General features: G+C 44.0%; 2 protein-coding genes across 2 annotated transcripts in view; one reads left to right on the forward strand and one right to left on the reverse strand.

Annotated features, from left to right (window-relative positions):
* Rpgrip1 (RPGR interacting protein 1) overlaps positions 1-1,336 on the forward strand; it is a 47,733-nt gene extending 46,397 nt beyond the window's left edge. The window contains exons 23-24 of the mRNA XM_051143399.1: positions 224-354; positions 1,146-1,336. Of these exons, the coding sequence (XP_050999356.1) occupies positions 224-354; positions 1,146-1,258 (244 nt within the window). The 3' untranslated portion in view covers positions 1,259-1,336. The remainder of the gene's footprint in view (positions 1-223; positions 355-1,145) is intronic.
* A 1,179-nt stretch (positions 1,337-2,515) lies between these two features.
* Positions 2,516-22,557, reverse strand: part of Supt16h (SPT16 homolog, facilitates chromatin remodeling subunit) — a 41,187-nt gene continuing 21,145 nt past the window's right edge. Inside the window, exons 9-26 of the mRNA XM_051143050.1 lie at positions 21,920-21,993; positions 21,680-21,792; positions 20,378-20,443; positions 20,172-20,267; positions 19,838-19,953; positions 19,587-19,740; positions 18,279-18,406; positions 16,695-16,830; positions 16,475-16,601; positions 16,200-16,318; positions 15,049-15,174; positions 14,670-14,782; positions 14,248-14,323; positions 13,066-13,235; positions 5,752-5,881; positions 4,352-4,481; positions 3,931-4,008; positions 2,516-2,889 (exon numbers count right to left, since the gene is read on the reverse strand). Coding sequence (XP_050999007.1) covers positions 2,744-2,889; positions 3,931-4,008; positions 4,352-4,481; positions 5,752-5,881; positions 13,066-13,235; positions 14,248-14,323; positions 14,670-14,782; positions 15,049-15,174; positions 16,200-16,318; positions 16,475-16,601; positions 16,695-16,830; positions 18,279-18,406; positions 19,587-19,740; positions 19,838-19,953; positions 20,172-20,267; positions 20,378-20,443; positions 21,680-21,792; positions 21,920-21,993 — 2,098 coding nt within the window. The 3' untranslated portion in view covers positions 2,516-2,743. The remainder of the gene's footprint in view (positions 2,890-3,930; positions 4,009-4,351; positions 4,482-5,751; positions 5,882-13,065; positions 13,236-14,247; positions 14,324-14,669; positions 14,783-15,048; positions 15,175-16,199; positions 16,319-16,474; positions 16,602-16,694; positions 16,831-18,278; positions 18,407-19,586; positions 19,741-19,837; positions 19,954-20,171; positions 20,268-20,377; positions 20,444-21,679; positions 21,793-21,919; positions 21,994-22,557) is intronic.

Consider the following 22,557-nt stretch of genomic DNA (forward strand, 5'->3'; position numbering starts at 1 on the left):
ATTTGTGTTTTGTTTTTTTGAGATAGGGTTTCTTTGTGTAGCCTTGGCTGTCCTAGACTTGCTTGTAGACCAGGCTGGCCTCAAACTCAGTGATCCGCCTGCCTCTGCCTCCTGAGTGCTGGGATTAAACCACGTCTGGCTGATTTTTTTTCAAAGATATTTTAGTCAGAAAATGTTAGGACCTAAGTTATCAGTGCTGAGCTGAATGGATTTTTCTTTTCAGTTTAAAGTTTACAGTGGTAAGTGAGCCTCTGGATGAAGAAAAGACAGACTGTCAAGATGTGGGCTACGCATACCTTGAACTGTGGCAGATACTTCAATCTGGAAGAGATATCCTAGAGCAAGAACTAGAGAGTGAGCGATAAAATCTGTTTCTTTGTTATTCTGGGGCAGGGTTTCTCTGTGTAGCCTTGGCTGTCCTGGACTCACTTTGTAGACTAGGCTGGCCTCGAACTCACAGAGATCCACCTGCCTCTGCCTCCTGAGTGCTGGGATTAACCACCACTGCCTGGCTTAAAATGTTCTATTTCTTAGTTCCGTTTACTCATGAGTAACTTTTGCTAGCATGCGAAGGTGATGGGCAAATGTTCTGGAAGTCTTCCCCAGAGCTGCATGTATTTCGTTCTGGAACACATCTAGGTTTCTCTAGATTCGATGCCCAGAAGTGGAGAAAAAGTTACATTTTAAAAAACATTATGTATGTGTACACACGTGTAGGAGTCAGGGCCTTGTCTTCCATTATGTAGGGTCTGGGGGCTGAAGTCAAGCTTGTTAGCAAGTGTCTTCACCCACTGAGCCATTTGACTGTCCTTAAAACTCCTTTTTAATCCTGTTTTGGCTTACATGCTCTCCTTATGTCTCCAAAGCTCCTTAGCCTTTTCTTCATGTGTGTACACCAAACTGTATTAGTCTCACTTTCCTACAAAAAGAGGACAAACACTAGGCATTAAAGGTATATCATTATCTAGGTGGAGACAAGCATACACCTTTAATCCCAGAACTAGGGAGACAGAGGCAGGATCTCTCTGAGTTCGAGGAGGCCAGCCTGGTCTACACAGTGAGTTATAGGCCAGAGTGAGACTGTCACAAACAAACGTGTATAAACAGAACATTGCTTGTGCCTAGCTATCGCCCCTTCTTTGCAGTTGTGAGCCCCGGAAACCAGGCCGTCCAAATTGGAAGGCTGAAGGTGTCCGTCAGAGCTGCCGCCGCCCTGCACAGCATTTACAAGGAGATGACTGAAGATCTGTTTTCATGAAAATAAGCTCTACTCCATTCTACGTTGAGGGAATGACAGTCAAAGTGTCTTATAAAGTAACTTGCTATGCCATGAGTCTGGTCTCCTGTGCTATCTGCTGTCTGTTCTCACACTAGTGCGAGGCTTACAACTATCAGTGAACTTTTGTGGTACTAGTCGCTCAGGGCATTTTCTTCTAACACCTTTAACACTATAGTAGGCAAGACTTCTTGACGTCAGAAATTGCAAAGAAATAGTCATAAAACAAGTTTACAAAAAACAAAACAAAACAAAAAAATCCCAGTTTATTTATCTTTTAGTTCTTCCAAAATTCAAAATATCAAGTCCTACTGCTAAGGGGAGGAAACAAACAAACATAAAATCTGAGAAGCCCCTTCTCTTAAAGTCACAGGACAGAGGCGGCAAAGTGGGGCAGGTGGGTGCAGAGACCCTGCAGGGGAGGACGGCAAGATAACATCCCCAGGACTTCAAAGCTGATCGTCAGGACCGGCAACACAGGGACACAGCAGCAGAGACCAGCCTCGTAGGTGTGGCTTCTCCCCGCTTTTCTTCTTGTTAAGATATTCTAGGCCAAGACAGGACTCACTCGTTCAGATCTGTGTTGACTCCTTTAAGCCTCCATCTAGATTTCACCTGGAGTCTATGAGGCATGACCATTCTTCCGTAGATGAATCAGAAGAGACAGTGCTAACTCTGCCTTCTAGCACTGTGTACCACAGAAAGACTTTTAAGGAGAGAAAAACCCAGCCACGGAGTGCCAGTGCTTATGTCTTCCAAGGCCGCAGAGACTCCCCACAATGTGCACGAGGCAAGACACCAGGAAAGCTTAAGACCAGGCACCACCCACTGTGCCCTTAGCTCAGCTGCCTACATCACCACCATCAGTAAAGCCCAAGAACCTTGAGATTCAGATCTGGAACTTAAAGGGACGGGGGTGTGGGGTGGGGGAACATGACTGCGCCCGAGACCAGAGCCATGCTTGTATGGTGGTAGCTCAGGCCTGTGATCCCAGCATTTGGAAGGCAGAGCAAGAGGACCTCAAGTTTGAGGCCGGTCTTGTCTACAGTGACTTGGTCAGCCATGTCTGCACAGAGAGACTGTCTCAAAAAGCCAGGAAAAATAAAAAGTAAAGAAAGAATCATAGTAGAAATAGTTAATGGTCAGCTTATACCTCTGTCTTGGTAATTCAGCTTTGAGACAGCAAAGATAGATAGGCTGTCAGAAGAAAAGAGCACTTATCAACAGTGGGAGGAGCCTTCTGCCCTTCAACACTGCCTCCCTTGCCAGCCATCTGAATGGGGCCGCTGGCACATGTCCTGGTGGGCCTGGAATTCCCCGAGTAGCTTGGTCCGCACAAATGGCCCCTAAACCCATAAACACAAACGGCAAAACTTCAATGAAACCAAAAGGAAAAACAGTTTCTATGTCACGTCATTTTTAGGAGTTGTCTGCAGAGAGAATGGAGCAAAGGACCCAAGGTTCTCATTACTTTCTCTTCTTCTTGGGGGGTGCAGAGCTGTGTCTGGAACCTCGGTTAGAGCCACGGCCCGAACTATGTACAGATGCCTTCCTCTTCCGGCTCATACTTCGACTCTGTTCTTCTTCTTCCTCATAACGGCTTTCGCGGTCCGCTAAGCAGAAAGCACAGTGATTTGTTAGCTTAAGATACCTAGTACTAGCCAGGCATGGTGGCGCACGCCTGTAATCCCAGCACTCGGGAGGCAGAGGCAGGTGGATCGCTGTGAGTTCGAGGCCAGCCTGGTCTACAAAGTGAGTCTAGGACAGCCAGGGCTCCACAGGGAGACCCTGTCTAGAAAACAAAAAAGATACCTGCTATTAGTGGGTAGTATGAATCATCACCTAGTCAGCTGCTAGCTGCTTGACTTAAGACAAGTGCTTAATCTTTCTGAGCCTGAGCTTATTCATGAGAATCAAAAGGCTACCTGCCCAAATCACTTGCCACAATGCCAGGGACACAGCAGCTAACACATTCATTTTAATTTTTAATTTCTATTTTGGGTTTGGCTTTAGAGTAATGACACCAAACTATACGATATTCTTAACTGTAGCATTCTAAGGGGAATCTCACTTCTGTGCGCATCAAAGGCTTGAAGAGATGGAATCAAGCCAACTTACAGCCTACGGGCTGTTCTAGATCTCTCCGTTTGGTCAAGCTCTACCTGTGAGTTTTGAGTGTGTGAGTGTGTGAGTGTGAGTGTGTGTGTGAGTGTGTGTGTGAGTGTGTGAGTGTGTGTGTGTGTGTGTGTGTGAGTGTGAGTGTGTGAGTGAGTGTGAGTGTGAGTGTGTGTGTGAGTGTGTGAGTGTGTGTGTGTGTGTGTGTGTGTCGGGGCACACTCAACTGTCTCCCACAGCTGCTCTCCGCCTCGTGAGACAGGGTCCAGGCCTGAACTTGGCGGGCACTGATGTGGCTAGACTGGCCACCCAGTATCCGTAAGGACCCGCACACCGCTGCCTCTCCAGCACTGGGCTGCAGGCAGGCAGCACTGTGCCCACTTCTTATGTAGGCTCTAGGGATCCAAACTCATCTCCCCAATCTCCTGCCCAAAAAAGTCTAGCGTTCTTTTCTGGCTCTCATTAGCTTGTAACATTAGCGTCTCAAAGAACTGTTAGAGATGCCACCATAAACACATGAGCACCACTTTTCAAACCACCTTTTCGAGCTTCCTCTTCTAGCTCGTCCCAGTCCTTCCCGCTTTCTTCTTCACTGCCCAGAGATTCCTTGGAATAGTCTGGAAAAAGATTGCACAGTAATCATGCAGAGACTCAACAGAATGTCCAGTGTTTCTCTTTTTAGAAAGCAGTCTCTAGGGCTGAGACTACATTAGCACGGCACGGTGTTTTCTCCTTCAGAACTACTGTTACGTGTGCAGGCACAGCGAGGGGAGCAGGAGGCGGGAGGGTGTTGATGCCCTTCTCCTTTCCTTACTCCCTTCAGGGAGCAGGCGTGGGGCTCCTGACCCTGCCACTGCCTAGTGCTGTGTGACAGGCGAGTGTGGCTGGCTTTTCACACACATGCAGGGCATATGTTACACACACCGAGCCATTTCTCCAGTCCCACAAACACTCGCTGACCTGACTCTTCGGCTTCTGATGAGTAGTCTTCATCACTGTCCTCCTCTTCCTCTTCATAGTCCTCCTCGGAAGGATTAAAGGTCTCGTCTTCAATTTCAGACTCAGAATCTCCGTCCTCAGCTTCACTGCCCTGATGATGTACAGACAGCAGACCCGTTCACTGCTTTTCTCATATTCATCTTATTATCAAAGTAATTCAATGTACTTGGAACACTAGCATTTCATATATAAAAACCAAACTAAGAAAGTGGACCGACCAAGAGATAAAAGGCCCGTCTTAACATTATGCTGTCAGGCATTTACTAGATGGTGGAATAGCCTTTTCATTTCTGTCTGTGGAAATCAATGACAGAAACACACTTTGATTTAGTGTGATATACCCAGGTGGGAGCTCTATTAAAAACAAGCTTTTAATTTAACTTTTTTTTGAGACAGGGTCTCACTGTGTAGCCCTGGCCTGGCACTAACTATGCAGACCAGGCTAGTCTTGGACTCATGAGATCTGCTTGCCTCTGCCTCCTGAGTGATATGATGAAACCAAAGGTGTGCACCACTGTGCTTGGTGACTTTATTTTTTAAGGTTCATTTCTTTAAAAATTTTTATTTTATATGCACTGATGTTTTACCTACACATGTCTGTGTGAGCTGCCAGTGGGTGCTGTGAATTGAAGCCAGGTCCTCTGGAAAAGCAATCAGTGCTCTTAACTGCTGAACCATCCTTCTAGCCCCTAAAGGCTCCTTTCTTTTTACTTCATGTGTATGGGTGTTTTGCCTGTGTATATGTCTGTGCACCAGGTGTGGCAGTGCTGTGGGAGATAGAAGGGGGCTTCAAATCCTCTGGAGGATTAGGCAGTGCTCTCATCTGCTGAGTCATCTCTTCAGCTTTGGGAGGACTGCTTTAAAATTTTAAAAAAATTTATCTATTATTATGTATATAGTGCTCTGCCTGCATGTACACCTGCAGGCGAAAAGAGGGCACCAGATCTCATTATAGATGGTTGTGAGCCGCCATGTGGTCGCTGGGAACTGGGCCTCTGGAAGAGCAGTCAGTGCTCTTAACCTCTGAGCCATCTCTCCAGCCCGGGAGGACTGCTTTTCTTAAAAGTACGTTTTGTAATAAGCCTCAATCCTATTACCTTGCAACACTAAGAAACTGAGTAATGTGGGTGGTGACTACTAATACACAGTGAACTCATTATTTACCTGTAAAGCTAACCTTAAGAAACAACAATACCAAATTGTGTTTCCCCCCCAGCTGTGTTTTTAGGTCACACCTGCGCTGGTCAGGTCCTTTATGTACTACATACTGATGTCATTCTTTTAAGTACCTAAATGACATTAGGCAACACTGTATACCTAAAAAAACAAAAAACAAAAAACAAAACCTCACACTCACGCACCTCACCATCAGGTTCCAGGAAAGACCAGCCACCTTGTTCAAAGAAGCCCTCAGGGTCATCAACAATGGTCTTCATGATTTTAGTCCAGTTGAGGGACTGAACACCTTCTGTGTACTTTAGGTCACAGGAACTAAAATGACATTCCAAGTGTGAGTCAAACTTCTGTATTTCCTGAAATGTAAACTGTCATTATGACCATTAGCCTGCATTGGGCATGCCCCAAATGGCTGGTATTTGCATTCATTCTCAGAGCACCGACCCTCATGGGAGAGAGGCATTCCAACCAATACAAGCTTTGTCCTTCAAACAATTCCAGGTTCATCCTCTCCTCTTCTTCAGCACCAATGATTTTGTTCTTGTGTCTTTGTATGACTCACCCAGGCTCCCTTAGTCCTCACGCCATCTTAACTTATAACCAGTTCTGAGAGTCTCTTCATTCCTTCCCCTCTAACGAAGACATGAGGGCAGTGTGCACTGGCCCTGCCCCTCAACAGTCCTCTGCTTTCCTATCTTGCTTATTTGATAAAGACTCTATCTGAAATCAGAGGCATCTCTTTCTAAGTATGTAAAATGTCTTCAATTTATAAGGTGCTTAAACGACTTACTAACCTGTGCTGTGGATTATTAAGGAGAAAAGGAGGGTGAAGAGAGACGACTTGGCAGTTATGAGCTCTTGCAGAGGACCCAGGCTCAGCTCCGATTACACACATGGCGGCTCACAACTACCTACAACTCCAGTTCCAGGGGATCTGACTTCCTCTTTTAAGCTTCATGGACACCAGGCACACATTTACCATCACGCAGGTAAAACACTCATAAAATTAAATACATCTTAAAAAAAAAAAAAAAAAAAAAAGAGCAAAAGCCAGGCCTGGTGGCGCATGCCTGTAATCCCAGCACTTGGGGAGATAGAGGCAGGCAGATTTCTGTGAATTTGAGGCCAGCCTGGTCTACAAAGCAAGTCTAGAACAGCCAAGGCTACACAGAGAAACGCTTTCTTGAAGAAGAAGGAAGAGAAGAAGGTGAAGAAGAAAAGGGAAAGAGGAAAAGTGACTACAGTGAAGATAAAATAAATCATTAACCTTGGCTGTGCTAGAACTCTCTTTGGCCTGAAACTCAGAGATCTGCCCGCCTCTGCCTCCCGAGTGCTGGTATTAAAGGTATGTGCCACCACACCCAGATCAATAATTTCTAAATTAAACAAAATTCAATAATTTTGAAGCCACGTGTGGTGGTGCACGCCTTTAATCCCAGCACTCGTGAGGCAGAGGTAGGTGGATCTCTGTGAGTTTGAGGCCAGCCTGGTCTACAAATTGAGTCCAGGTCAGCCAAGGCTATACAGAGAAACCTTGTCTTGAAAAACAAAAAACAAAAACAAAACAAAACCAACCCCCCCAAAAGAAACCACAAACAAAACAAAAATTCCTTCTAAAATTTCTCCTCTAAGAAATTATGTGAGGAATAGTTTTATAAATTAACTAATTTATATACATATTTAGTAATTAATCTCTTCTGCAAGAGTTCATAACTGTTGAACCATTTCTCTAAACCCTCCTTTTCTTAATATTGAAATAAGCATGGACTACAGTCCTTTCCATATTGAAACAGCTCAAAAGGCCAAATGGAAGAACAGTTTCTAGACAAATGATGAAAAGAGAGAGTGTGTAGTCCAGTTCTTTGGGGAAAAGCAAACAGGGTTCTGTTTTAAATCTGCCTCAGGTCTACTTGGGGCACTCAAGGCAGAACACAGGCAATCAAGAGTCACACTAGACTGCTTTCATACCCGACACCACCATGATCTCTCCACCCAGACATTCCTTTTCTGTTTCCTTTGTTAGCCAGGCTTTAAAAGTCGCTGTAGTTTTAAGCCCCTAAGAGCTGGGAATGGCATTATGTCATCTGACTAGATGACTTCAGCCTCCTGGGCCAGCTACTGCCTCTCCCATCCCCCTTTCTAAACACACTGCCCTATTCTTTTTCTGTCAACATAGTATTAGTCACTAGTGTTGCTGAGATTTTCCCCACCTTTCTATTTGCACCCAAAGTTGCGAATGTATCAGCTATCTACAGTACTCTAAGTAACCCTTTACTACCTAAACTAGTAACTTGGCACTTAAAAGCATACTTTCAATGTAAATTACCCTTTGATAGTGATTAATTTTGCAGACAATATTCTAACACCAAGGTTCAGACTGGGGATCATGCTGGGATCCTGGCCGCTAGACTAGCTGGGGAAAACAAGACCGCAACCCTACAAAAGTCTACCTCTCTCTGAAACAATAAGGGTAGTCCTAAAAAAGAAAAACCAAACCAATGACCTCATAGGCAAAAGTACAAATGATATAAAAAGCAGGGCAACATTACTCCTCCCAAATCAACCTGTATGACGCCCTGTAGTGAGTGACTAGGTGAAACTTCCAGAACGCAGAAAGCAAAAACCACACAAACCAACTCCAGGAGAACACCATAGCTGAAGGAAAGGAGAATGTAAGCCATGAAAGAGGAATTCCAGAGAAACACTGAGGAAAGAAACCCAAACTGAAGTCGGATACCAGAAGGAAACCATGAGACTGAAGAAGAAAAAAAAACATCCTTGAAGCCACAGAAAACATATTAGGGTAATATATTAAGACAGGAATGGGAAAATGCCAAACATTACAAAGACAGCGGTAGCACTCGCTTTTAATCCCAGCACTTGGGAGGCAGAGGTAGGCAGATCTCTGAGTTCAAGGCTAACCTGGTCTAAAGAGCAAGTCAGGCTACTCAGAGAAACCCTGTCTCAAAAACCTAAAAAAGAAACAAATAAATATAAAACACTCAAGTAAGTGAAACTAGCTTTCACCTTAGGCCATGGTCAAATTGACTGTGACTCCAAGGCCACAGTGCTAGTGAACACTGACACAACTTAACTCGAAGCTACAACTGCCCACATTTTGGCACCAGGCCAAGGTACTAAAACTGGTAGCTTCAAATGGCTCACAGTTAAGGATGCTATGTGGATGTGGTTTTATATGAGAGATTATAGGCAAACGTGGGATCGTTGGCTGTGATGTTTGAAGACCCATTTTGTTTGTTTGTTTATTTATTTATTTAATGTGTATGAGTGCTTTATCTACACGTACACCTGCATGTCAGAAGAGGGCATCAGGTCACATTATAGATGGTTGTGAGCCACCATGTAGTTGCTGGGAATTGAACCTCTGGAAGAGCAGGTGACATTAACTGCCGAACCATCTCTCTAGCCGTTTGAAGACCAATCTTTAACACTTGATTTTACTTGAGTTCTTGAACCATGTATAATGAGACTGCCAGCTAAAATTCAAGCTGTGAAAACAACACAAAACAACAACAGCACACCCAAACCTAAAACCCAAATCAGAAACAAACAAACAAAACCAAATCTCACCATAAAAGGTAGATGCTACGTCATGGTGGAAGGATTGGAAATGGTTTCCAAGCAAATGAATGAACAAGTGTTACTGTTGTAACACACCTGACAAAATACACTTAAAACCAAAACTAGTCAGAAGAGATAAAGAGGGTCACTGCATGCTGATTAAGGGAGGGCAAGACGAGCATAAACAGAGATACTTAACACAGGTATGCCAATCTCATAAAACAAATATTATTAGATACAGTCACCAGTTAACCCCAAATACAGAGGTGGTGACTTTAATACTCCTCTCTCTCTCTCTCACATAAAAGACACACACACACACACACACATACACACCAGAAACATCTGACACAAGGCACTCACATTGTGCATAGACCTACACGCAAGCAAAACATTCATACGTGTAAAAGGATAATAAATCTAAATGAAAAAAAAATTTAAATAAGCCAGGCTTTTCTTTTTGGTTTTTGGTTTTTGAAGACAGTTCATCTGTATAGCAGCTTTAATTCCAGCACTTGAGAGGCAGAGGCAGGTGGACTGCTGCACGTTTGAGGCCAGTCTGATATACAGAGCAAGTTCCAGGATAGCTAAGGCCGTTACATAGATAAACTCTGTCGTGAAAAACCAAAAACCAAAAAGAAAAACAACCCCCACTGCCCCTCCCAAGCAAAAAACCAAAACAAGCCAGGCATGGTAGTGCACGCCTTTAATGGCAGCACTCAGGAGGCAGAGGCAGGTGGATCTCTGGGAGTTCCAGGCCAGCCTGGTCTACAGAGCGAGTTTCAGGACACAAAGAAACCCTGTCTTGGGGGAAAAGAGAAATCAAATCTGAAATATTTGCCTGTATTATATCTGGTAACAATGGTAACAACACTACTACTGAGTCAGTGGATCATGGAAGAAATCAAGATTAAAACCCCTCAGAATTTGGGGCTTGAGAGATGGCTCAGAGGTTAAGAGCACTCACTGTCTGCTCTTCCAAAGGTCCTGAGTTCAATTCGCAGCAATCACATTGTGGCTCACAGCCATCTATAATGAGATCTAATGCCCTCTTCTGGTGTGCAGGCATACATGCAGGCAGAAGACAGAATAAATAAGCAAATCTTTAAAAAAAAATAAAAAACAAAACAAACAAAAAACTTTCCAGAATTCAATGTAAACAAAAGAAAACACAACACATAACACTTATAGGAAGAAACTTTTAGCTGTAACTGCCTACATTAAGTCATCAGAGACCTGTCAGGCCTGGACATGGTGGTACACAGCTGTGGAAGGAGAAGATCCTGGGCCACAACAGTAGGAGATCCTGGTCTAAAAACAAGACAGGGCCAGAAAGATGGCTTAGTGGGCAAAGGTGCTGTTAAATCTGGCAACCTGAGTTCAATCCTCAGAATCTACGTGGTAGAGGAGACCACGATACCCACCGTGGGGATGTTAGACAAAGACGGCCAGTGTTCACAGCAGAGGGAAGTCAGTCTCTTTCCTTAACAAAGATGTATTATAAAAAATACAGTATTTGGGGTTGGAGAGATGGCTCTTCCTGAGGACCTGAGTTCAATTCCTAGCACCTACATGGTGGTTTATAACTGCCTAATAAAAATAAATCTTAAAAACCAGAATATTCACTTGTAAAAGAATGAAACTAGATCCTTATCTCACTCTCTCACCTACACTTCCCTACACCCATATACAAAATGACAAATGGCCTCTTAATATTAAAATGCTGTATGAGTGTGAAGAGAGCCGATAGAATGGGAAGAAAATCTTTGCCAGTTATCTGACAGAGGATTAATATGTAGAATAAAGACAAAGAAGTGTCCGGAGGCTGTTCTTCTAGAGGACCTGGGTTTAAGTCCCAGCACCCACATGTGTTGTGGAAGTTTTGGTTTCTTTAAAAAAGCTCAGCTATGTTATGTAAACATGTTTTTGTTTTAATCCCAGGCATGTTGGACTGCTTTAGTTTGTGCACAGATGTTAACCATGATTGTCTGGTGCTGTGGCAGGAGTCTTATCTTTGTCAATGGCAGATAATTTAATTCTGAGGACTCTGAGAGGGTATAAATACCAGAGCTGGGGGGAAGGGGGAGCTGCAGGCAGGCAGGTGGTGGTGTGGCATTCAAAGAAAGGAGGAGGCTGCTGTTCCCCACTCTGTTGCTGGTTTATCGTTCTGCTATGTTTGCTGGACTGCTGGACACCCTGACCACTAAGATTGGTATTGCCCCAAAGAATCCAATGACCCTCATCAGCACAACGTAGTAACCTTTCCCCCACTAACCTTCCTTCTCTCCTACCTGGTATTGGGGTGTTGGAAGGGACAATGGGTGGAGAAGGGAAGTAGAGTTATAAGAACTAAAATAAAATAGGTAAAATAAAGATGCCTACACACATGGGTACTGTAAGCATAGTCCCAGGGAGTAAGATGCCATCCATCTTCTGGCCTCCATGGGCATAAGACACGCAAACAGTGCACAGACAAAACACCCATACACACAAATAAGTAAAATAAAAAGGAGAGAATACAAAGAGCCCAAAACATAACAAGAAATCAAACAAAGCCAACCCTAACTGGGCTCATGAGCGGACAGGAGGCTGCAGCTGTAGCTCAGTCAATAGTGCTTGCCTAGCATGCAGAGGCCTGGTTTGCTCTCCAGCACTGCATAAACTGTGAGGGCACACAGCGGCAACCTCAGCACTCAGGAGGCAGAGGCAGGCTAGAAGTTCAAGTTATCCTTGGTGCTACATAGTGAGCTGAGGCCAGTCTTGGCTTCATGAGACTCAACAAAATCTTAGATGACGCAGCAGGCAAGGGCAACTGCCACCAGGCCTAATGACCTGGGTTTGATCCCTTGAACCCACATGGTAGAAGGGAAGAACTGACTCCGAATGTGAGCCGTGGCACGATGCTGCGTGCCCTGTTCCCAACAAATAACATTTCAGGCTAGAAGTACGACGCAGAGGTTAAGAGTGCTTACTGCTGTTGTAGAGGACCTGGGCTCAGGGCCCAACAGCTATCTCTTTTCTGGCATCCATGCTTCTTGTACACACGGCAAACAGATTCACAAAAGAGGGAAATACATATTGCTGATGAAAATATGAAAAATGTTCAGCTTCATTGGCCAGAGAAATTAAGATAAAACCCACAATGATTATTTCATCTTATTCTAGTCAGAGTATAAATCACAACGGAAAGCCCCCCCCCCCCCGAAAAAAACCCCAAATGACAGTGTGGCCGTGGACAAGAGAATCCTTAAACAAACAAGAGAGTGCAACTTTAGTGTGAAGGGTTCTCAAGACTAGATCTGCCATCCTACCCACCTACAGCACTCCAAGTCAACACCTCAGTGTTTACTGTAGCACTGTCCACAGTAGCTAAGCTACGGAACAACCCAGGAGTACAAGAATGGACAAGGACTAGGTAATATACATACACTTAAATGCAACTGGAGACAACATGTAAGAGAACTGAGCCAGTCCCAGAAAGTAAGTATTACATGTTTCTCTTATTTGTGGTTCCTAGATTTATATAGCCATATAAAATCATATAGGTATAGGTCAAATTAAAGCAGAAGTCAACTGTTTAGGAGAACGAAGGAGATTAAAAGGAAGAGAAAGGGATATATATATATATATATATATATATATATATATATATATATATATATATATATTGTACACACACACACACACACACACACACACACACACACACACACACACTGAGGGAAAAAAACTAAAGTAAATTAAAAATTAAGATACAAGATCCTTCCTTATATGTTATATGGGCTGGACCCAAAATCCTGTCTTCTGCCTTCTACACCTCAATCGCCTGAGCAGCTGGGCCCACAGGCACACCATAGCACACCAGACAGCATTTTATAGTACAGGGTAAAGGGGAAGAGGCTGGAAGGCTTGCTTACTTCAGCCACTCCTTGATGGGGTCTAGTGAGGCGACAGGAATGGCATTGATCATTGTGACTTTCTTGCTGTAATCCTTATAGACAATCACCATATCAAAGTTCTTCAGGTGAAACTGGACCCTCTCAAAATGGATCAGCTCCACTTCATCCAATGTCACGACAAAAGGTGGCTGTCAAATCAGGAGCCGCATCATTATCATGTAAGCACTTCTCTTTGCACACTTTTCAGAGTCTAATCACCACACAGAGGGAATTTTTGTTGTTTTTAAAGATACACATGGTGTGACATACTACAAACCTTTGTTTTCTTATTTTTGAGGCAGGGTTTCTCTGTGTAGTCCTGGCTGTCCTGGACTCTCTTTGTAGACCAGGCTGGCCTCAAACTCATAGTGATCCACCTGCCTCTGCCTCCCAAGTACTGGAATTACAGGTGTGCGCCACTGCACCTGGCTCTGAATTTATTTGTGAGTGAAGCACTAAAACTTCTCAGTATAGCTGGGAGTGATGGCGCACGCCATAGCATACCAGACAGCATTGAAGGCGTGTGCCATCACTCCCAGCACTTAGGAGGCAGAGGCAGGCGGATCACTGGGAGTCCAAGGCCAGCCTGGTCTACAAAGAGTGTCCAGGACAGCCAAGATAACACAGAGAAACTCTGTCTCAAAAAACTAAAAAACAAAAACAAAACAAAAAAACTTTAAGAAAAAAAAGGGCTGGAGCTCAGCAGCTAAGAGCTCTTCCAGAGGTCATGAGTTCAAGTCCCAGCAACCACATGGTGGCTCATAACCATCTATAATGTGATCTGCTGCCCTCTTCTGGCAGAGCACTGTACACACAATAAATAAATAAATTAATCAATCAATTAATTAAAAAAAATTCAGGAACGCCTCAGAAAAAACGATTTTTAAAGACTACAGAGGCTTTAGAAGGACCATTTGTGTAATAAATTTTAAATCTAAGCTAAGCATCAAAAGATGAAAATCAGAACAGTAACGATCAAATTTTCCCTTCCCCTTTCTAACAATTCTGTTACTAAGAGGAAGCAAGAAGAGTATGGGTGGCACTCAGTAGTGCATGTGGCAGACTGTGGGCTCAATCTCTTAGTAGTAGGGTAGCAAAAAAACTGAAAAGGAAAGGACCAGAAAATTAAAAGTAACAGTAAGAGGAGGCAAGAATACGTACCCACTCTGTAGCGTTTACCAGTGCACTACTAGTGGGCTGAAGGAGGCAGGTACTCCTGTAGGGAGCCCCATTAAACCTGAAAGAGTAAGATGAACAGTCCAGTCACCACGAGCCTGCTGGTGACACAACACAGGCATCTTCCCCTCTGCCAAACAGCTCCCAAGGAAGTCACTCATGAAAACCCTTGAGATTAAAAAAAAAAAAAAAAAAAAAAAAAAAAAAAAAAAATTGTATCCAGGAGTACTCCCAGCTACAAAAAAATCCTTAAAATTTTTGAGTGGTTGTCTTAAGGGTTATCCAGTCATAGGAAAGAAAAAGAGTGTTATGTGGTGCGAAATTACTAGAAGAAACAGTAATCTATGCCCCAAAAGCTAGACACAGGAGTCTGCAAGACAAGACAAGAGCAGGAGGAAGTGCATTACCCTAGGTCCCTAAATGGTACTTCGAACTCCAGCTCTTCCTTCGTTAGAGCCTCTACTTTTTCAATGAAATTTTTAAAGGCTGTTTTCAGTTTGTGTCTCATTTCTCGTTCCATCTGTAGAGGAAAAAGAGTATTATCTGCAGTCATCATGTGACTTGTTAATACTATTTCCCTCAAAAAGCTCAAAATTCTTGTGTGGTTTTCCTTCTCCTTAGTGACACTATCTTACTCAAGGCACATGCCATAAACCAACCCTAAGCTGAGCCTAACTCACAGGTCAGTACATGGATTAGCAGAGCCGATGCAGAGCATAAATCCATCTCAGCTCACACATAACCCTGCCCCCGTGCTCTGTAAATATGGTTCTGAACTTCTCAGACCTGCTCAGCATAGAGGTCATCGCGGTCATGCATGTGCTGGTGTTTCCCCAAATCCGTAGTGATCTCTCCAACTTCTGTGTAGAACTGTACATCTGTGTGTCGCTTCTTCCCAAACATGATGGCATTCTAATGATAAACCAGAGACAGCAGAACAATTCGTAGATTTAGGCCACTCAGCCTACAAAAAGACAAGCTGCTCAAAGAAACAAACCCGCTGTCGAAAGACATAAACACAGTGTACTCGCACTAACTCAAGAGGTAAGATGTATCAATGACTTGACTGGATCTGAGGCTCACTCCACAGGAGGGAATTCAAATCTGTTATTGAAAACCTAGTCAAAAGCCATGGGGTAGGAAGGTCAGAGGCCCTGGTGGGAAAGCACAGCTGCTGCTTTGCTAAGCGGTTATGATACACCCGTCAGATTACCTTCTAAATAATCGCATTACTCCTTATGGATTAATCCTGCTGTCCGTCATCTGTGGTTGGAGAAGCTACTTTTTGCACTGGGCAGTGTTAACCACAGAAACTTTGACAGGCCAGAGTGCTAAGACTAAGTGGTTGTTGTGCGGTCAGGGTTAAATGGACATCCCGTCATTCCTTCCATGCTCAGGGACATTGCAGAGGGAAAGGGAGAAACAGTGTAAGAGAAGGAAGACGGCAGAGTGGTCTTCTGAGAATGACATGACCACTGCACTCTTGACCTCAGAGCAGCTACGGTCTCCTGGCAATACCCTATCATAGAAAGAGAGGTTCTTGGTTGCTAGGGGAGGGGGTGACATTTTCTTCAGTGGTGTAGCCACTTTATAGGAACCAAGATGACTACAAATAACCTCAAGTATATTCTATACACAACCCTAACCAAAGTCACTGGACCACTGTAATTTATAAACTTATTATTGTTATTATTTTGTTTTCTTTTCTCGAGACAGGGTTTCTCTGTGTAGCCTTGGCTGTCCTAGACACGCTTTGTAGACCAGGCTGGCCTTGAACTCACAGTCATCCACCTGCCTCTGCCTCCCGAGTGCTGGGATTAAAGGCCTATGCCACCATGCCTGGCTATAAACATATTATTAAAACCACTTTAATGATTATGATTTTATGCAATAAATGAGGAAAATTAAGCTTTTGCTGAGAGCTCGTAAGAGTGTACCTTGAGGTGAAAGTGCAAGACAATAATCATCTCCCCATCACAGGGCTGGAACAAAGCGTGCTTAATATTATTATACAGAATGTCCACCTTGTCTCCTCGGACAGACGTGAAGCGGAAACCTGCAGCAAAGAGCAAGGCCACCAGTGTCAAGCACAGCCTCAGATGAGGCCAACGGCAGCGCACCTAGCGCTTCAGGGGACTTGACAAGCCAGAGAAGGCAGCTTGCACCCCGCCCCCGCCGCCCCCCCAGGCTCCCTTGCAGGCCGCGGCAGCACCATTGACGTGGGCCTCCAGGGAGCCCTGCATCCTCTTCTGAGCGATGTTGGGGCGGATGTACAGGTCCTTCAGCCTTGGGTTGCTGCGGTTCAGGTTGATCACCAAGGAGTCTTGTTTCACAATGCCCTGCAGGTTACAGAACAGGGCGTGACTGCGCACGCGCCTTCACAGGGGCTTGTGAAGCCCTGCACAAAGGTGCTTTGTCATGCACGGACCCACCTCTTTTTCTTTTTCTTCAGCTTCTCGGGTCTTGTATCGTTTTTGTACTTCTTTTATAATCCGAAAAGCATTTTGAAGATTTAAGGCTGGTACGGTCTGCTCTCCAGGTGCCTTCATATTTGAAGCTCGGTATGTGCTGTAGAAGAAGGGAAATTGGTACAGAAGTTTATTAGGAAATCTGAAGCCATTACGACAGTTTATAAGTGGATCAACCTTTCTGCTGTGACAGTGCGTGTGGATGTGTGTCTGTCTGTGTGCAGGACAGGGGTCAATGCTGACTGTTTTTCTTAATCATTCTTGCCTTTTTTTGGAGACGTTCTCTCCACATCTAGCTGAGACGGGGTGGGCAGCAGGACCCAGGCTTCCCCTCGTCTTCACCTCCCCAGGGCTGGGACTAAGGATGCAATCTACTGCAGCCACATGCATACTAATGCGGGTCCTGCAGGCCTGAGCACTGGGACCCTTAAGCCTCTCTGACAAGCACTTTAGCAATTCTGTCTTTCTTTCTTTTTCTTTTTTTAAAAAAATATTTATTTACTATGTATACAGTGCTCTGCCTGCATGTACACCTGCAGGCCAGAAGATGGCATCAGATCTCATCTTAGATGGTTGTGAGCCACCATGTGGTTGCTGGGAATTGAACTCAGGACCTCTGGAAGAGCAGTCAGTGCTCTTAACCGCCGAGCCATCTCTCCAGCCCCAATTCTGTCTTTCTAAGACCATCTTTTTACAAGACAATCATATAGTCTAACCTGGCTTTGACCTTGCTATGTTTAAAGGCTGGCCTTGAACTCTTGATCTTCCTGCTGCACTGCCCCCTAAGTGCTACCATGCCCAGATGGCTTAATGTTTTTTATAAGAAAAACTACCACTAAATATGAGAATGGTAGGAAATTAAAAAAAAAAAAAAAAAAAAAAAAAAAAAAAATCTAGCTTTTAAAATGGAAACTATCATTAGCTAATTTACTGGAGTAGGGAAATTACACTTTTAGGTTTTCAAATTTGACATAGTATCTCCAAGACTCCATCCCACCCCGTGATGAAACAGAAGCCATCGTAGCACACATTTCTTTCTTCCTGTGTTTTCAGATTGGTCTCACTATAGATCATGGTTATGTGGAATTCACTGTCACCCAGGATGGCCTTGAACTTGTGAATTTTGCCTCAGATTGCCCCCCACCCACCAACCGGTTTTTGTTACAGAGTCCTAGCTGTCTTGGACTCTTGGTAGACCAGGCTGGCTTTGAACTCACAGAGATCCACCTGCCTGTCTCCCTAGTGCTACTATTAAAGGTGTGCACCACCACATTCGCTTTGCCTCAGATTCTTTAATGTAGACTTCAAGGTGTGCTGTACATCACCACAGTAGGTCCACACATTTTCCACCTGAGGATTCTATTGTAAAATGTGTACCGTGATTATAAAATAGCCTCATGAAGAGTCTTGATTAGGATCTGTACAAGGTAACCATACATAAGTGCCACCAGGCAAGGCCTTGCAGTGGTTCCTTGGCAACAGATGCAGCAAGGAATGAACGTCTGCTCCCCTGGCAAGGACTCTGACAGTTGTTTCCTGGGGACTCACATTTCCTTGACAAAAGTGGCTTCAGGGTTAGGAAAGATGTTGCCCTCGTTCCTGCCCAGAGCACTGCCTGGACAATAGAAGTTGATTCGCAGGTAAGTGTAATCTCCTTCAACAGACATACTTATGTTCTGTTCAAAGAGAGAGAGAAACGTTAGGCTTGTTTCTAGATTATAGGGATGCTAAAATTAAGTTAGCAATTACGAATATGAAGGCCTGAGAATGAGGCTCAGTGGCAGAGCATATATCCAGAGCATGCAAGGTCTGGTTCAATTCCTAGCTGCAGGGAAAAAGTCTGGAGTTTGCTGCTCTTTGGGCTGAACCTATGAAACCGAACCAAAATTGAGATAGAGACACTCAGCAGTGGTTTTTTTTTTTCTTTCTTTCAAGACAGGGTTTCTCTATGTAGGCCTGGCTGTCCTGGACTTGCTTTGTAGAGCAGGCTGGCCTTGAACTCACAGCGATCCCTGTGCCTCTGCCTCCCAAGTGCTGGGATTAAAGGCGTGCGCCACCACCACCACCCAGCCCAGCAGTGTTTTGTTTTGTTTTTACATAATCATGTGACTGTTTTTTAAGAAACACCTACTTATTAAAGTAACTTGTGACAAGAATACAATTTAGGGTTAAATAATGGTTACAAACTCAAAGAAAGACACAGAAATCCCAGAGGCAAGAGAGGTGACTCAGGTGGTAGTGATTGCTGCACAAACACAAGGGCCCACGTCTGGAGCCCTAGCACCCTCATAAAACCCAAGTGCGATGTGTACTTCTATAATCCTAGGGCTAAGGGTGGGCAGACAGCTGGATCTCCAGAGCTTGGTGGGCAGCCACCTTAGCCAATCATCAAGCTCAGGGCTCAAGGAAAGATCCTGTCTCAAAAAATAAGGTGGAAAGAACACTGACTGCCATTCCAGAGGTCCCGAGTTCAATGCCCAGCAACCACATGGTGGCTCACAACCACCTAGAATGTGATCTGGTGCCCTCTGCTGGCCTGCAGGGGTACAAGCAGGCAAAAAATAAGGTGGAGAGAGATGACTAAGATGGCAAATGCATCTACATGCCCAGGAGCGCACACACAAACACAACAACACATATTCAAAAGCCAATTATCTTCCTGGACTCATTTAATTTCTTACAAAGTGAAAACTGGAGGGGAAGAAAAGCGACAGCAGCATATGAAGGAGGGAGCAGAGAACACGCACACGAAGTGTGTGTGAAAGCTCACAGCGAGAGAAGAGCAGAGATTTTTAGGTAGACACACTGGAATCTTACAACCTTGACAGGTGTCACCTGATCAGGGAATACTGGTACCTTGATTGTGGCAATATGGAAGGGTGTGGCAATGCCGAACACAGGCATTATCACAGTTTCATATTTCTTATCTATATAGATCTTCATTTCTCGAATATGTGGTTCCTTAGGCATCAGTGATGGATTTTTATAGGACACATTGGATTTGCGAGCTCTGGAATCGGGTTGAAAACAAAACAAAAGGACAAGTGAGAAATGTGCATAGTCCTACACCCCTAGCCCACCTCCTGCTCAGTGTGGACGCCTCCTACTTCTGAATCTGCTGCTCCCCCTTCTGCTCTGTCAGCCTCCTCTTGGCTTCCTCGTTGAGCTGGGCTGCCAGTTCCTTCTGATGTGCTCTTCGCTTCTCTTCTGCAGTCATCTCATTCTAGCAGAGTAAAGAGTCCAGTCAGCACAGCACGAGGAGCACACAGCGAGACTCCAGTGTCTGTCAGCCTGATGCCCCACGGCTGGTTAGCACCCTGCTTCTGTGTGGCCCTGACCCGACCTAGTCTGCCGACTGTCACGCCTCAGCCTGCGGAAGGGTGGGATTACAGACGCAGGCCAGCTTACCCAGCTACATGGCCAATGTGATTAAAAACTTACCCGTGTTCTTTCAGTAAGTAACGCTGCCCTAGAGCCTCTTCCCAAAAGGTCCTCTGCCTCATCTTTCTCTTCCTCCTCCTCTTCATCATCCTCACTCTGTGGGAATGAGGAGTGGTAAAAGCACCGTTCACTTTTAAAGAAAGCGCTGTTGCTGACCTTCTTCACTGCACACAGATTCCTGTAACAGTCCCTTACTGCTCCCTCACCTTTAAGAAAATCCCCACGTTCTTTACTTTCTTTTTCACAGACGTAAGAACAGTGGCCGGGCCATCCTAGAACAAAAGCAGAACTTAGTCCTCCAATTTAAAGTCAACTCTTGCTTTCAGCTTACCACTTAGCTGGGCAATATCACAATATTTTTAGATTCTAAAAGTCTTTTTTTTTTTTAAAGATTTATTTACTATTTGTACAGTAAGTATTCTGCCTCCATGTGAGCCTGCAGACCAGAAGAGGGCACTAGATCTCATTATAGATGGTTGTGAGTCAGTCACCATGTGGTTGCTGGGAATTGAACTCAGGACCTTTGGAAGAACAAGACAGTGTTCTTAACCCCTGAGCCATCTCTCCAGCCCCTAGATTGTAAAATCTCTAAGAAGAGCAAAGAACTTTTATTCTCCCAGTTTTGCTTAGGAACTATAATTTGAGCAATGGTTTATATGAAACCCAGCTCTTTACCTAGCTCTGTGGCAACTGTGCTTTTAAAAAGTCTCTTTATTTGTATATGGGAATAATAAACTGTTTTCTGTATACAGATGCTGTAAAGATCTAAAGATCTGATATATATACAAGTGTTCGGTTTCTAGTACAAACACCGGGTTGGAGGGATGGCTCAGTGGCTAAGAGTGCATGCACATTGCTACTGCACAGGTATTGAGACCTGGGCTCGGTTCCTAGCACACAGACTGGGCAACCTACAACTGCTTGCAACTCCAGCTCAGATCAAAGGCCTCTGTGGGCATTCATATATACATATGCATACTTGGGGGGAAAAAATCAATTCTGGTGTCAAGGAGATGGCTAGCCACAGGAACAGAGCACTTGCTTATGAGGAACCCACAAAAAAAGTTGTGTGTAGTCAAGCATATCTGTAACCCCAGCTCTGAGTGAGACAGGAGGATTCCAGGGAATTGTTTTTAAGCTTTGTCACCAAAACTTCAGTTTCAGATTCAAGGAGAAATACTGCCCCAAAGGAATAGATGGAGTGATAAGGACATCAAATGCCCCTTTCTGGTCTGTGTGTATACTTGCATACACATGTACACATGAGAACGTGCATAGAAACACACACATACAAATGAGTAGCAAAAGTCAAGTGTCAATATTTGAGTTAGTTCCTGATTGAAAGCACTCATGTGCCTGGACCAGAGTCTTTATTCCTAACTGCTCTCTCAAGTCTACGTCATGGACTTCCCCACTTAGCAACCATCAACTTAGACCACAAGTACCGGCGTCCACAACAGACTTCAAAGATCAGTTCATGAGCATCAAAAGCTTAAGAAGTAGCACACCTCATCTACAAGTACTGTGTCACCAATGAACAGGGCATAGGTTTTCTCTTCCGGCTTTTTCCCCTCTTTGTTAGTCAGGTCTGAAAATCCCAGGTTGATGCTGAAAACCATCCCTACAATAATAAAATAGAAATCAGTCAGTGGCTGCAGAAGGGTGCAGAAAAGTAGGATTCATACAGAAAAGAAATGTCAGGGAACCAGTCAGAAATTATTTTCTTATTGCATGCATATAAAAATTACCTTTCTTTAGCTTGTACTGATTTTTACTATTGATTACTAGAGAGCCTTCACGGAATTCAATTCCCATCCCAAATCTAAAAACAAACAAAGATAAGTATAAGCAGCAAGTTATAGCATCAGTAAAGTGGCCCAAATGTGATTTCAACTTTCAGATAAATTGGCCAACATGTGGAAGTGATTAGCCCTTGATAATCTATTAGTAAAGGAAGAAATGAAAAATAAGTGAGGGAGCCAGGCGGTGGTGGCCTACGCCTTTAATGTCAGCACTCAGGCAGACACAGGCAGATCTCTGTGAGTTGGAGGCCAGCCTGGTCTACAAAGGGAGTTCCAGGACAGCCAAGGCTACAGAGAAACTTTGTCTCATAAAAACAAACAAACAAAATGTTCCTCAGTCATTTCATAGGACATTTATAAAGATTTAATATTAATATATTTTTAACATTTAAAATTAACATACCATGAAAATGAAGTTGGAAGTTTTTCTATAAGTAATATAGAAGAGACTGAATTGAGAGGCAATTTTTTAAAAAATAGAATACTGCTAGTGAAAATAATGGGGCTTAAAAAAGAAAGAAAGAAAGAAAAGAAAAGAATTATAATCTTAAGTCCAGAAAGAACCCACATAGTGAGGAGATGCC

Source organism: Acomys russatus, chromosome 3 (genome assembly GCF_903995435.1).
Source record: "Acomys russatus chromosome 3, mAcoRus1.1, whole genome shotgun sequence".
In the NCBI taxonomy this organism is placed as follows: domain Eukaryota; kingdom Metazoa; phylum Chordata; class Mammalia; order Rodentia; family Muridae; genus Acomys; species Acomys russatus.